Source organism: Mytilus trossulus, chromosome 14 (assembly GCF_036588685.1).
Source record: "Mytilus trossulus isolate FHL-02 chromosome 14, PNRI_Mtr1.1.1.hap1, whole genome shotgun sequence".
In the NCBI taxonomy this organism is placed as follows: domain Eukaryota; kingdom Metazoa; phylum Mollusca; class Bivalvia; order Mytilida; family Mytilidae; genus Mytilus; species Mytilus trossulus.
In genome coordinates, this window is record NC_086386.1 from 1639365 (window position 1) to 1654046 (window position 14682).

At 32.6% G+C, this 14682-nt stretch overlaps 1 protein-coding gene across 2 annotated transcripts; it reads right to left on the reverse strand.

Moving 5' to 3' along the window:
* Positions 1-337: 337 nt before the first annotated feature.
* LOC134696370 (uncharacterized) lies at positions 338-14446 on the reverse strand. Of its 2 annotated transcripts, none has more exons than XM_063558099.1 (12): positions 14334-14446; positions 10765-10862; positions 9693-9808; positions 9221-9445; positions 8422-8643; positions 8196-8226; positions 6936-7021; positions 5803-6036; positions 4987-5217; positions 4576-4606; positions 2217-2894; positions 338-772 (listed from the first exon to the last, which is right to left on the reverse strand). In XM_063558099.1, exons 2-12 carry the CDS (start codon positions 10847-10849, stop codon positions 495-497), a joined length of 2217 nt encoding a protein of 738 aa, XP_063414169.1. In that variant the 5' UTR covers positions 10850-10862; positions 14334-14446; the 3' UTR covers positions 338-494. The 2 variants fall into 2 exon arrangements, with proteins under 2 accessions (XP_063414169.1, XP_063414168.1); XM_063558098.1 differs by lacking the exon at positions 14334-14446 and adding an exon at positions 13096-13221.
* Positions 14447-14682: the final 236 nt, after the last annotated feature.

Sequence of the window (14682 nt, forward strand, 5' to 3'; positions counted from 1 at the left end):
TTTTGTATTTCAAAATCCAAGATGGAGGAAGACACCCTATCTACCTTAAATAATAATGGCACATTTAGATCTATCACATATATACTGTCATTATACTCATTGATAAGTTATCACATATATATACATTGTCATTAATAAGTGATTGCATACTCTGTATAACACTGACATTATACTGGCTGATAAGTAATCACATATATATACATTGTCATTGATAAGTGATTGTGTACTCTGTATAACACTGTCATTATACTGGCTGATAAGTAATCACATATATATACATTGTCATTAATAAGTGATTGCATACTCTGTATAACACTGACATTATACTGGCTGATAAGTTATCACATATATATACATTGTCATTGATAAGTGATTGTGTACTCTGTATAACACTGTCATTATACTGGCTGATAAGTAATCACATACTCAGGATAACTCTGTCATTATACTCGCTGATAAGTAATCACATACTCAGGATAACTTTGACACTGTCATTATACTCGCTGATAAGTAATCACATACTCAGGATAACACTGTGACGCATCAAAAGCAAGAAACTCACGGAAATTCCACGACCCATCAACAACAACTGAGTCATATGATCCGTGTCCCGAGGAATTATGGGAAGGATCTGTACATTTGTCTTTTTCACAAGATTTACAAGGGGGACGGGCAAACTTCTTTTCTGTTTCAGTGACAAAGATTTCTCCTAGCGCCATTCTCAACAGAATCATCTTCTTTGGCTTTGATTTGTCCCTTTCACTTTTTTTATCTACAAAATTAAATGACAACAGATCATCCCACAAAGTTTATAATAAAGATACCATGAATAATCAACATTAACATTACATACATGTATGTACTATTAAGAAAACTATTAACGTTTCCTTCCCTTCCCGCTGTTTTAAAGAAAATACATCAGTTTTTGAAATTAATTCATCAACAAACAAAAAATTCACAGCTCTGAAGAGAACACTATATTAGCTTTACAGATAACTATAAACCCCTTTACTTGAACCCTGGATCTGCCCCTTACCATGTTAAACAGTTATGGATACAAGTACATGCGTTTACTTTTCTACATTGGATAGAGGTATAGGGGAAGGGTTGAATACCGCCACATTTTTGCGCCTGTTCCAAGTCAGGAGCCTCTGGCCTTTGTTAGTCTTGTATTATTTTAATTTTAGTTTCTTGTGTACAATTTAGAAATTAGTATGGCATTCATTATCACTGAACTAGTATATATTTGTTTAGGGGCCAGCTGAAGAATGCCTCTGGGTGCGGGAATTTTTCCCTTCATTAAGACCTGTTGGTGACCTTCTGCTGTTGTTTTTTCTATGGTTGGGTTGTTGTCTCTTTGACACATTCCCCATTTCCATTCCCAATTTTACATGTATTATAGGCACTGGCTACAGTTACATTGAATTAGTTCGGTAATTAATCAGTTCCTTTCCCAACTCTTTATTCCAGTAATTTAAGTCTCCAATGTAACATTAACTTTTTTTGTAATTGTTACATTTCAATGAAACCGTAGCCAGTGACAATATTATAAAACAGATCAGATTTAGATATATGCATTTTATAATATATAGTTTGTTTCGTAGTGTTTCAAGAACATTTGAAGTTAATATAAATAACATTTGAAGTTAATATAAATAACATATTTTTTTTGTTATTCTATTCAATTGTTATAGTAACAGACTATTATGCATGTTCCCTGATAAAGGTTGTAAAATTAAAAGAACAAAGTTCCAATGTCCTCATTGTGTTGCACATAATTTATCTATTCATGGACAAAAGCAATAACAAAAAAATATATTTTTTCTTTTTCTTTAAAACTGTTAATAACTATCTTAGACAAATAAATGCTTGTAAGCAAATTCAAAGAAATTTCCAATGTAAATATCATACTTTAAAGGGACAAAATTATAGTTAAAAATATTCCATCATGTCTTATTTTTGAAAGTGTCATAAAAATGAGGCAAACATAATAGCATTACAGCTAACGATTAAATTTTCAATATAATTAATATTTCCAAGCGACATAACACTTTTTAAAATAATTGAATGGCACTAACAAGACAGGAGGGATTGATAGATGCCCGGTATTTTTCTATTTTCCCCTGCAAAGCATTGAGCTGGGGACAATAAGGACTGGAATGATATTTACAAAATAATTTTTGCAGTTCACATAAAGAATTTAGATTACATTATACCTGCATACTGATCTGCCTTTGTTGAGCTTTCTGATGCGTAGACGGCTGCTCCAAACATAGCCTTGTCCGTCAGTCTGATGTCAAAACCCTGTGTGGCGATCGTAGGAATCCTATCTTCCTGGGTACCATGGAACAGATAGTGTTCATTAATCTCAGGGTAAACATCGGTAAACACATTCTTATCAGCTTTTCCAGTGGTAAAAATTCTCCTTTTTTTAACCCCCTTAGTAAGATCTCCTAACTGATCAAAAGGTGTTTCTAGTACTCCAGCTTTGTGGAATAGCTTTCCTCTCATTTGAACATACTTTTCAAAAAGTTCTGTATTTTCAATCCTTTCAACTTTCGTCACTTGAATATTTGTATAATTCAAGTCTTCCAATCCAGCACCATCACGACCTTTTCCAACGAATTTCTGTATCCATGTTTCTTCTACAATTTTACGGACTGCTGTTTCTATCTGTCTTGTCACTTTAGCCAGTTTATAACGTTCTCTCTTGGTCTGTGAGTTCCATTCCTTCAGAGACTTAGCTGGACCAAATATTGACCAGTAACTAGGAGGCTTGTCCTGGTATTGGTACATCCACAGAAAGAAAGCTGGTGTTCCTGGAGCTGGGGACTCGGGTGGGGCAGATGGCTCCACTGTAGGGGGTGGGGCTGATGGCATCTTTAAAGTCAGACCTGGAATGATGGTTAAAACAAGTGAGTTTAGGACAAAAAAATAATGATAGAATGTTGCATAATATAAATAAAAAGGTTACCATGAGTCAATTCATAAATACAACAAAGCCCCCCTTTGAAATGGTGCTCTTATTATGTCTCCTTCATATGGTCCATACTGTTTTCGGTAACTGGCTTTCAAAACTCTTTTCTCTAGTGTTTCTGATAATAGCAATTCAATAATATATGCTGTGAATTATGTTACTTTCCTTTATCACATGAAGATCACCATTCAATTTCTGTCAAAGTGTCATGGATTGCTTAGGTTTTCTACTGAGGATTCAATAACACTTTACATAATTATAAGTTGCTATGAAAAGATAACAACAGTTCTTATATATCTACAAAAACTGTCATATAGAATACGAATATAAATCCCAACCCATGGTTAAATAAAAACAAATCTTAAGGCGGTACCTAACACAACAGGGAGATAACTCTTTAAAATCAACTTAATGTTTTAATTACGTTATGTTGTTAAGGGAATTTTAAGCTTCTCAATGATCAAAATAAGTGTTTGTCAAACTGCTATATAACCAGTGTAATTTTTCTGATAAAACAGTTGGTTCAAATTTTTTATTTTTTTTATATTTTTGTCAAAGGGTCAAAGTAAATACTGTGTCAAAATTTTAAGCAAATTAAACAAGCCAAATTAATTTTAGTTAAAGTGTTGGGTATACCACCTTAAGGCTGCAATAAATTATTCCTGAATAAACAATGTAACACAGATCAGCCATTTTCATGTATTTATGGGCTTGTGTTAAAAATAGATATACTGTGATTATACTGGTTCATGGTAGTCATAGAGGAATATTATTCAACTTTTACTCAAAATATTAAGATTTTTGGTTTTTATTATAATTATTCTATAACACTGTCTAGTTTTCAAAGGGAGATAATCCTTCACTTGAGACTGGCCCAAGACCACAATTAATGACCCCGCTTTTCGTTGTCCACGAATATAGTTCCTTTTAATTAGAGTGTATTTTTCCTTAATTTTTTTTCTTTCCTTTCCTCACTCATTCCTTAAATCTTTTTGGGTGGAAATGAAAGAAGAGAGGTCAAATAAATTTTTGAATGTTGTATTTTAACTGATTTTGATATGGAATGAGTGATTAGGCCAAGTGCAAAAAGGTGATATTTACAGTTTTCGGAACATCTCTTGACTTGTCAATAGGGATATGGATGTGTATTGGCTAAATTTGTAAAAGTGATTGGTTCAATTTTTCTGAATTTTGAATATATATTTAGACTAGGACAATACATAATACACACAAAAAAATTGACAAAAGTGCATGGTGCAATTTTTTTAATGATGCAAAAAGTTATAAAGAACTGATAGAGGAATAAATTGTGGTCTGTGGCCGACTATCAGCAAAGGGAGACAATCCTTCACCTGAGACTATCACCACCTTTATTAATTCTATACTCATGTGAATCTGTATTGCATGTACTGACCCCTCACACATCAAGCCTACTCAGACCACATGGTATGGTTTTTTCTCATTTTTGAAGATCATAAAGTTGCATATAATTGCTCACATCCACTGCCTTTAAACTTTGGTGGAAAGTTGTCTCATTGGCAATAATACCACATCTCTTTATTTTTATAATGGATAAATCTATTATATTTTAATCTCACCTTTTGTAACTTGAAATTCCTTAAGCAAAGCCTATAAGAAAAAAACCCAACATTAATACGAAGTTTAATCAAGTTTTGATACTATATGTAGTTAAGCCAAAACAGTAAGGTTCTTTTTTTTATTCAAATTATAAGAACTTTTAAAAAGGATATGTATTTTTCAATTTTGGTAAAATTTGCAACAGTTATTTGAATCAATGACTGACATGATTATAAAGTATGGAATCTGCTAGAGACAGATTTTAACCCCTACCTCATGGAGGTACAAATACGGTAAATGCAAAGACCTTTTACTAGTATCATTCCTAATGTGACTTGTTTTAAAGCCTTCTCACTTTGTTAAAAAAATTGATATACCACCATACAGTCTTTATATATAATTACTCCTTTATATTCTACATAAAAAATTACATTTTCCACAACCATGCAGTCTTTACTCCTGTCAAAGATGACAACGTAGATGTGTTGTAACTTTGTGTTCCCATGCTTTAGATCAAACCTCCTGATACAACTCTCCATAGTCTTGGCCATCACATCAGGGGGGTACTTTAGAGCTCCTGTCCCCAGGGTGGGGAAGGCTAAATACTTGGTGTCATGGCTATGTGCTTTCTCCAGACAGTTAGTGATAAAATCTGTCAGAACCTGAAACATGCAATTAATCTAGTTAAAATACAGATTGTGTTTAAATAGATATTACAAAGATTAAACAATGCTTTGCTTAACTTCTTCTCTGAATAATTTCTAGACCCTACAATTTAAAAGAGTAACAATTTCTAATGTATCTTGCATGTTTTAGAAGTCATTATCAATTATCCAAAACCATCCCCAACAAATTTCATCAACAAGGATACTCATGCTGAATTCATATGTAATTTGAATTCAATTCGCATTAACTAATTCGAATTAGCTTAATTCGTATTTAAAACGTTTAGCGTCCTAACATCAATTTTAATTCGAATTAGAATTTGTGTCAAATTTGCTATACTGTCCTAACTACGTTAACTTTTATTTCGGATTAACAAAGACGTACTTGTAATGCGAATTAGTTAATTTAAATCAATTCGAATTAAAAAAGAAGAGTGTGTGAACATGATTAGCGAATTCGATTCGCATTCGATTTGAATTCAATTAGAATTAAAGGTATGTGTGAACGAGGCATTAAAGAAAGCAATCTATTGAAAAATCTGCATTTTTAGTCCTGAATCATAAAGGGTATATATTACTTACCTGTTGTGGATTATCTGAGGTATTTTTCCAGTCAGGTAAAGAACCAAAGTAAACAAATCTACAATGAAGTTTGTATGCTCGGGTAGCTGCCACCTCTCCATAGCTTACACCCGAGGGATAGTTATTATCACAAGCAGTCTGTATTTCTGGTCCAGCAGCGTCTAGTACTGACTTAGATAATGCTCCATACTTTAACTTTAATTCTTTAGATGCTGTTATAACCATCACATCACACTAAAGAATAATAAACATGATATATGTAATAGAAATAAAATCAAAGTGCTAAAGCACTGGAAAGTCAGTTACCTATAGATAAAAAAAATTCCATACTTTAACTTTCAATCTTTAGATGCTGTTATCACCATCACATCACACTAGAAAACAATAATAATGATATGTGTAATGGAATTAAAATCAAAGGGAGAAAGCACTGTAAAGTCAGTTACTGTGGAGTTATGGATTTCTGAAAACTTGCAAGTTTGTGGATGTTTAATTTTGTGGTTTTGCTGAGTTGTGCATCCAATGCTAAAGAAAATTCGTTTTTTTTGTTGAACATTTAATTTTGTGCTTCACCTGTAATGAAAATAAGTATCCAACAAATAAAAATGAATGCACAGTACCTTTAGCTTATGTGATTTTATTGGCAAGGAAAAGGTAATGTTACATTGCATATTATGGCATGACTATATAAAAGCACAAACAACTTAAAAATTCACATGCTACAGAGCAACTAGAAACGAATTTTTAACAAAGTGTAGTTGAATGAATGAATGAATGAATATATTTTATTGCAGAAGCAAACATAATGCTATAGCAAAATAACATAATATACAATTACAATAATGACAGTAAACAAACAGAGAACAACACAATATGGTCATAATAAGCACATAATTACAACTGTTATGCAATGATTATTTAAGTTTATAGTTGAACATTTAAAGTCAATCTGGGATTTCATTGTTTGTGGCTATTCACATATTTAATCTGAAAAAAACCCAACACAGTCCACTTTATCATAAGTACTTGGAGATCTAGGAAAAGTCCATACCGAGCAGTGGTTTATTTAGTAAGAAGTTTTACTATATAAATCCTTGTACCAAGGTCTTTCATATGATGTTTTAACATCTTACCCTTTGTTTTGTTATAGTCCCTTTCTGTATTATAACATTAATATGTCCACATTTACATGAATGACTGCCTCCCTGAGATACAGCACCTACAATTGTACAGTTTATAATTGTATGACTTTAGAGAATGACTTAAACTCTCCCTTAAATATAAAATTAGTTTTTCTCTATACAAAATTCAATATTCAAGCATCTCAATTTTGTGAGCTGCCATATCCCTAGCCCTAAAGGTTCATGATCACATTTTGTATGTCTCTGAAAAAAAAACACAATTTCAACGCCCACCACAACCTACTCAAATAATAGAAAAGAATATGTCTACCCCTTAATCAGGAACCTTGTCAGTGTGATTGTCCCATGACATATCTGAATGTTTTTGGTTTGGACTAGAGCTGTTAATAGCAATCTTTGTTTACTTTTGCCCAATTCATTTACAACTTTGTAGATACTTTGTCTATTGATGAAGGAAAACAAAAGTTTTATTGTTGAAGTCATGAGTTTGAAGCTCTTTTCTGGATTGATCTTCATCAGGAACATTCAAAACCAATTATTTAAAGTTAAGAACAGTTGAAGACCTATATAATGAAGACTGTACATTGTCCTCTAGATTTCTGAGTTATTTGTGTTGTTAGGTTGCTGTTTCATGGTCTGATATACTCTTTTCATATAGATTGTATCATATATTAATTTGTTGAAAAATTACACAAGAATGAGTCAGGTTTGAAAGGCTTTAGAAACAAGAATGTGTCCAAAGTACATGGATGCCCCACTTGCACCATCCTTTTCCATGTCCCATGAAATTGGGTAATAATCTAATTTGGCATTAAAATTAAGAACAACATACTATAGGGAACATATGTACTAAGTTTCAAGTTGATTGGACTTCAGCTTCATCAAAAACTTCCTTGACCAAAAACTTTAACCTGAAACTTCCACTTTCAGTGGACCATGAAATTGGAGTCAAAAGTCTAATTTGGCTTTAAAATTAGAACGATCATATCATAAGCAACAGGTGTACTAAGTTTCAAGTTGATTGGACTTCAGCTTCATCAAAAACTTTAACCTGAACGGACGGATGGACGCACAGGCGGACGGACAGAAGAACGGAGCCACAGACCAGAAAGCATAATGCCCCTCTACTATCATAGGTGGGGAATAAAAAGGTTTCTTAGATAGAGCTTATTCAATCTCTAGGCCATGGTCTTGAGGAAAACATAGGTATGTTAAAAGTTCTCTATATTTGTTAATGAATGTCTTTCTTACCTGATAATTCCCTTGCTTTCCTTTCAAATGCCTGAAAATAAGATACATTTATATCTTTCTTTTTTTAAATTGTATACATAGTTATTGATCGATCATTGGACAAATTGTACAGCTACAGAAAAGGAAAAGGAATCAAGTCAATTTTGCATTTGAGCAGTAAACCAAAATATGAGTTGTTTGAAAACTTAAAATGCCAAATGTTCAAAAATATGATAAATAAACCTACCCTATATACAGAATTCTGTGTTCTGTGACAAACTATAACAATAGAATCGATAGAAGTTGAATGAAACAACTGTTCAAAGTCCACGACTGACTGTAGCATGGTATCTGTCAATACATCGTCTGGGTAGTTCAAATATCCTGATCCAAAGGGAGGTAAGGCAAGGGAAGTAACTCCATACTGGTCAGCCATTGTTAGACAATTAGTCATAGCCGTGGTTATTGCCTAGAAAAATATAAACTTAACTTATACTTTGAGCAGCACTTTGTCCAGCCCTTGAACCCATTGCATATTCAAATGACCTGCAATGGTCTTTTAATTGAAATGCCTAAACAATTCATTAATTTGAGAGAGACACTGAGACAAAAAAAAATAAAAAATTCAAGGGTTCAAAATACTTGTAAGCTTGGAGGAAGAAATAAACATGGACTAGTCTATTATATTGGTAATTTATCATGTACATAAAAGTGTAACAATTTATTTCTGGATTTCATCCCAAACCAATTTTAATTGTTTCAGTATGTGACCTTGGCCTTAGACCTGTTGCTCCCAAAATCAATAGTCTTTCTCTCCTTCAATCTATGGAGTTAAATGCAACTGTAATACAAGTGAGAGGTTTAGCTAGATATGAAACCACCTTTTCCTACATAAGAAAATGCCTGTACCAAGTCAGGAATATGACAGTTGTTGTCCATTAGTTGGATGTGTTTGAGCTTTCGATTTTACCATTTGATTAGGGTCTTTCAGTTTTGAATTTTCCTCGGAATTCAGTTTTTTTTTTAATGATTTTACTTTTTATTACCTGTTTGTTGTGGTCTTCCCATTTAGGTAAGGTCACATGATAAACTTTACGACATTTTAGATTTCCACCATTGGTTACAGCCACTTCATTCTCAGTTATCCCCCCTGGATAGTTCTCCTCACATTCTTTTTGAATTGCATCACCCCCACTGTCAGCTAAAGCCTTTGACCCACGACCTGTTTCCAGGTCAAGGTCACTGTTCACACTGTTTACAATAACATCTGCCTACAAATAAAAATATGATACATCCAAACTATTTCTCACTGAATAACAATCAGAGATTTGTTATGAAATTTACAAATGAACGGTACTCAGAACATAAATTAATAAGTAAAATAGAAAACGAGAAAAATGAAATTAACATTTGAACAATGTAATCTTTCATAATAATCTTTAAAGTAACTATAGAATTATTTAGTTGAATATTTTGCTTTGACGATGAGAAAATAAGCACAAGGTAGATAAATCTTACAGTCTCTTCAGCTATCTTTCCTTGTATTACGCTGACTTTGATGTTACCAATCTTTATAAACTTTCTCCGTTTGGGTTTTTGTTCCTCAAATAAGTCAGGTGTAGACTTTGATAAAGCTGGTAAAAAAAAAATCGAATTGAAGGAGCATTGAAAAAACATGATATAATAATCAAGCTTAGAAAAGTTTTAACTAAAAGCAATATTTGATAAACTATAAACAATAACAAGCCATAATATGGCCTTCAAAATAAGAAAAAGACATTATGGTATAGTAGATAAAATACCAAGTGATTACAAAATATAAAACAATTCAACTAATATCTATATCTTTATCATTCTTTCAGAATAGTGTAAGTCTATCTCCTACATATATATAACTACAGGTAGTCTTTGATCATCAAACATTAACATGGGGTAAAAATACAAAAGAGCCTGTATAATTCAGTGGTTGTCGTTTGTTTATGTGTTACATATTTGTTTTTCGTTCATTTTTTTTACATAAATAAGGACGTTAGTTTTCTCGTTTGAATTGTTTTACATTGTCTTATCAGGGCCTTTTATAGCTGACTATGCCGTATGGGCTTTGCTCATTGTTGAAGGCCGTACAGTGACATAGAGTTGTTATTTTTTGTGTCATTTTGGTCTTTTGTGGATAGTTGTCTCATTGGCAATCATACCACATCTTCTTTTTTATATTAGATTTCTTATTTGAGTTGTTTTACGTTGTCTTATCAGGGCCTTTTATAGCTGACTATGCCGTATGGGCTTTGCTCATTGTTGAAGGCCGTACAGTGACCTAGAGTTGTTATTTTTTGTGTCATTTTGGTCTTTTGTGGATAGTTGTCTCATTGGCAATCATACCACATCTTCTTTTTTATATTAGATTTCTTATTTGAGTTGTTTTACGTTGTCATTTCAGGGCCTGTTATAGCTGACTATGCAGTATGGGCTTTGGTCATTGTTGAAGGTGGTACAGTGATCTGTAATTGTTACTTTCTTTGTCATTTTGGTCTCTTTTTGGAGAGTTGTCTCATTTGCAATCATACCACATCTTCTTTTTTATATTTGTTACCTTTATGTAAGTTGGTGTTCCTCTCTATCTGTGTTGGGTTTCTTGTTGGAGATTTTCCTTCCTTCTTACTAAAAACCTCTCCCATTATTTATTTCTAGCTGAAATATGGAAGAGTTAATATTATCTATTATAACATGGTCTGCAGCTCATACTTTGAAAAAATATTTGGTCAACAGTACTTTTAACACATACTAGTTGGAGCAAGACTTGTTTGGTGATACAAGAGTCATATATTTGATATTGAGTCAAGGATGCAGAGGATAGAATTCTACTATTACATTTTTTATTGCCAAACCAACATTCTAATGCAATTTGTATGTAACAATTTTTTTCATTGGCTAAAAGTTGCCGTCAAATCCACAGTTGACCAGGCGTAACTAAGGAGGGACAACCATTTTGAAATAATTCAATCAACAAATGTTCGATTACCACTTTATAATCAAAAATAAAACAACACCTACCTCGAATTTGCCGTTTTAATGTTATTTTATCCGAATTTGAAGCGTACAGGTAACGTAATAACCTTCGGTTTGCAAGTTTTCGTTTGTATGACGTCACGTTTTCCCATGACGTCTTTGCGCCAAAATCATTCATGAAGTTTCGCGGATTTTTTTTAATTTGTCAAATTTAGACATTTTTCCAAGTTTTATCGTATCATTTTATTTTGAAATGCATTAGAATCGGAATAACAGTACTGTAGTTGAAGAGTTGCCACCGTCAATTTTGATTTGACGGTCGCAAATCTCCGTTTTACTGTCTCCGCTCCGCGTCGCCAGTAAAACTGCATTTGCGACCGTCAAATCTACAATTGACGGTGGCAACTCTTCAACTACAGTACTGTTATTCCTTAATTCTTATTTGACCTCAAATAAAATAATTTCATTGTCATTAATTAAACTTTTATTTTGACATTGTTGTTTAGATTTTAACTGAACATATTAAGCTATATACTGGTACTCAACCATTATTGAAATTCTTGACAAAATTTGTATATTCCGAAAGCATACTGGATATTACACAGAGGGAACCACTGTTACCTAACATAGCTAAAGCTGGTAAAGGAGCTCAGACACATTAAATGTATTCTGAGCTAACTCTGACTCTTATCCATTGTCTTCTATTTATAATAAAGAAGCATCTAATGCCAATGTAATATTTTTCTGTTTGTTTAAGTGTCCTGTCTGCAAATTTAAACTCAATGTATCCTTCACTAAAAAGCATCTGAATATTCCTGGAGAGTTGTCTCAAGGGAAATCCGACCACAATTTCATATTTTGGTATTTACTGCAGGGTGTATTGTCCATGCTGTGTGATGTCAGTAGAATGTGTCACAATGCACATGTGTGTGGTATATGCTCTTATATTTTACAGTTAGGCAATTTTGCTTGTGGGAGTGTCTCCTTTGCAATCTTAACACATCTACTTATTCTAATATCTGGCACAAGTTCACCATTAGGTCAGTCTCAACTAAAGAGATGTTCTTTATTAAGAAATAAGTGAAGCCAATATGAACTATTTCTATTTCTTATCTTATACAAATGTTAGACAAAGACAGCAATTCTTTTTGAGTCGGCATGGTGGGATTTTCTGATTTGAGCCCCTCTCAAAATCAATTTTTAAAGCCTATTGTTAAAAGTCTTTAAGGGAAAGGAGTAGGTCCGGTAAGACCCCTTTTTGGCCCCAAAATATAACAGTTTTACAAAATTGTTAAAATGTAAACTTATAGTTATTTATTGGACAGTTGAATGCTTCTGCTACATAAATATGGGCGGTTTTTGACAATACAATGCACATATATCGGGTTGTAGAACCATTAAGCCATGCTAAATTACTGAAATCTTCAAAATTCAATCATTTTATTTAAATTTTAGACAGTTTCCGTGTAAAACAAAAGTGGCCTCATTCGTGTTCATCCTTAATATTGAACTGTAAGTTGTATTTTATTATAATACATAACATATATAAAGGTTGTGGATGAACACGGATGCGGCCACTTTCATTTTTAACAAAAACCATCTAAAAGTGACGTTTTTTGGCATATTTGAGAGATTTTTCACATTTGGGCTTGAATCGGATCGTTTATAATGACTAAATCAGTTAAAATCTTTCACAAAACTAATTGAATCAAGTGAAATAGACACTTAAGTGTTCAAAAAGTGGTCAAAATCTTTCGTCAGATGAAACTGAAATTTGAGGCCAAAATGAGTCCTTACCGGACCTACTCCTTTTTGCAAAGTAACCTATAACTTTATGTTAACCTTTAAAGATTAAGTATTTTTTTTTAAACTTTAAAATATTCTCTAAGGCTAACTGCCTCCTATCAATTCTTACCTGCGTCAGGTGTATTTGTGTTAAAGGCACTGGTTCCATGTGAGGTTGTTGGCAACAATTGTCCTTAATAGACTGTATAACAGGCCTTGTTTACTGATTCTGAGGAGCACAAATCAAATAATCCCTCCAGCCCTGGAATCCCAAAAAGGATTAGTTTAAATAAATTACAATTACACACAAAGGTATAATTATATCACCATTATCTCAAAACATTATATAACATTATTATTTAAAACAAAAGGTAAAATATCAGTAAAGTTATTTTGATGAAAGTTGCTGTATTAACATTTTATCAAAAGTGAAAGTCAGAGCAACATTTGATTTACTTAATTAGGGAGCTACCATTTGATTTTTATGGGGGGGGGCTAGGAAGAAAAATTTTGTCCTGCATTTTTTTTTAGCTGTAATCTCAGTCCTGCCTTTTTATTTTTCACTCTGTTTGGTCCTGCCTTTTTATTTTTCACTCTGTTCGGTCCTGCCTTTTTTTTTTTAGTTTATCCTGACTTTTTATTTTTGCAAGTGTCTCATCCTGCCTTTTTTTTTTACCCAGAACTCCTGTCCTGCCTATTTTTTTCAAATTTCATCCTGCCCCCCCCCCTCCCCCCCCCCCCCCCCCCATAAAAATCTAATGGTAGCTCCTTTAAGTCACAAAAACTTATTCTACCTCAAAGGTAAAATTCTCATTCTTCAGCCAAACAATCAAAGACTGGAATAAACTACCACCTGAAATTTCAAACAAAACTTCTACAGACAACTTTAAGGATGCACTTACCCATGAAGTACTCCTTAAAACCTTTTCTCACTTAAACTAAATGTACCTATTGTTTTTATCTTAATTTAAAAAAAATAAAATAAAAAATGTAAAAATTAAAAGTTCAATAAAAATTGTAAATCTTAAAAATAAAGAAAAATTGAAATTAATTTTAAAAAGCAACCTCAATCAGGCATGCGCCAGAATGTAATCTTAAAAATGTTGATGGTATTCTGTAACTAAAGAAGAAGAAGGTCATTGATCCTATTAAACAGAAACTGTATAATATAGTTGTACATTTTATCAACTGCAACATGAATTAATTATTTTATCCGTAAAGGCAAAAACCTTTATGCTAAACAACTTTTCTTTTGATTTCTCTTTTGAAATGGACAGCTAAAATGAAACTGCAAAACATTGTCATTGATTTGCGAAATAACTATGCATTATTACCAATATATCAAAAACAGAAACAAATAACTCTAACTGTGTTCCTTCTTAAATGTTTTCACAATATACCATCTTTCTTTTTGTCATGTTTGACAATATTGTCGACTTATCTTATTGCCTTTGGTTTATTTTGGTGTTTGTTTGTTTGTTTGTTGAAAACGAAAGTACAATGCTAAAAAGGGGAAACTACTCAGTCTGACGATTAATTTCCCGCCAAATATGTACAAATTTTATCCTTTTTTTTGCGGAAACAAACGCCGTTTTTTCTTTCTATTTTGGCAATGCTATTATATCGGCGAAGATTTTGGTGGTGTTTACTTAAGGTTTAACATGTTATATAATATTTTCAAAAGAGGGGGATCAGTGGAATATTATTTCCACAGGAA

What these genes read in the sequence shown, in the direction of transcription:
- LOC134696370 (XM_063558099.1), bottom strand. Translation starts at nt 10,849, where the DNA reads ATGGGAGAGGTTTTTAGTAAGAAGGAAGGAAAATCTCCAACAAGAAAC. An exon ending in GGGAAGACCACAACAAACAG is followed by an intron (nt 8,644 to 9,220) that starts GTAATAAAAAGT and finishes ATATTTTTCTAG; the next exon opens with GCAATAACCACGGCTATGAC. An exon ending in ACTGCATGGTTGTGGAAAAT is followed by an intron (nt 4,607 to 4,986) that starts GTAATTTTTTAT and finishes TTTTTCTTATAG; the next exon opens with GCTTTGCTTAAGGAATTTCA.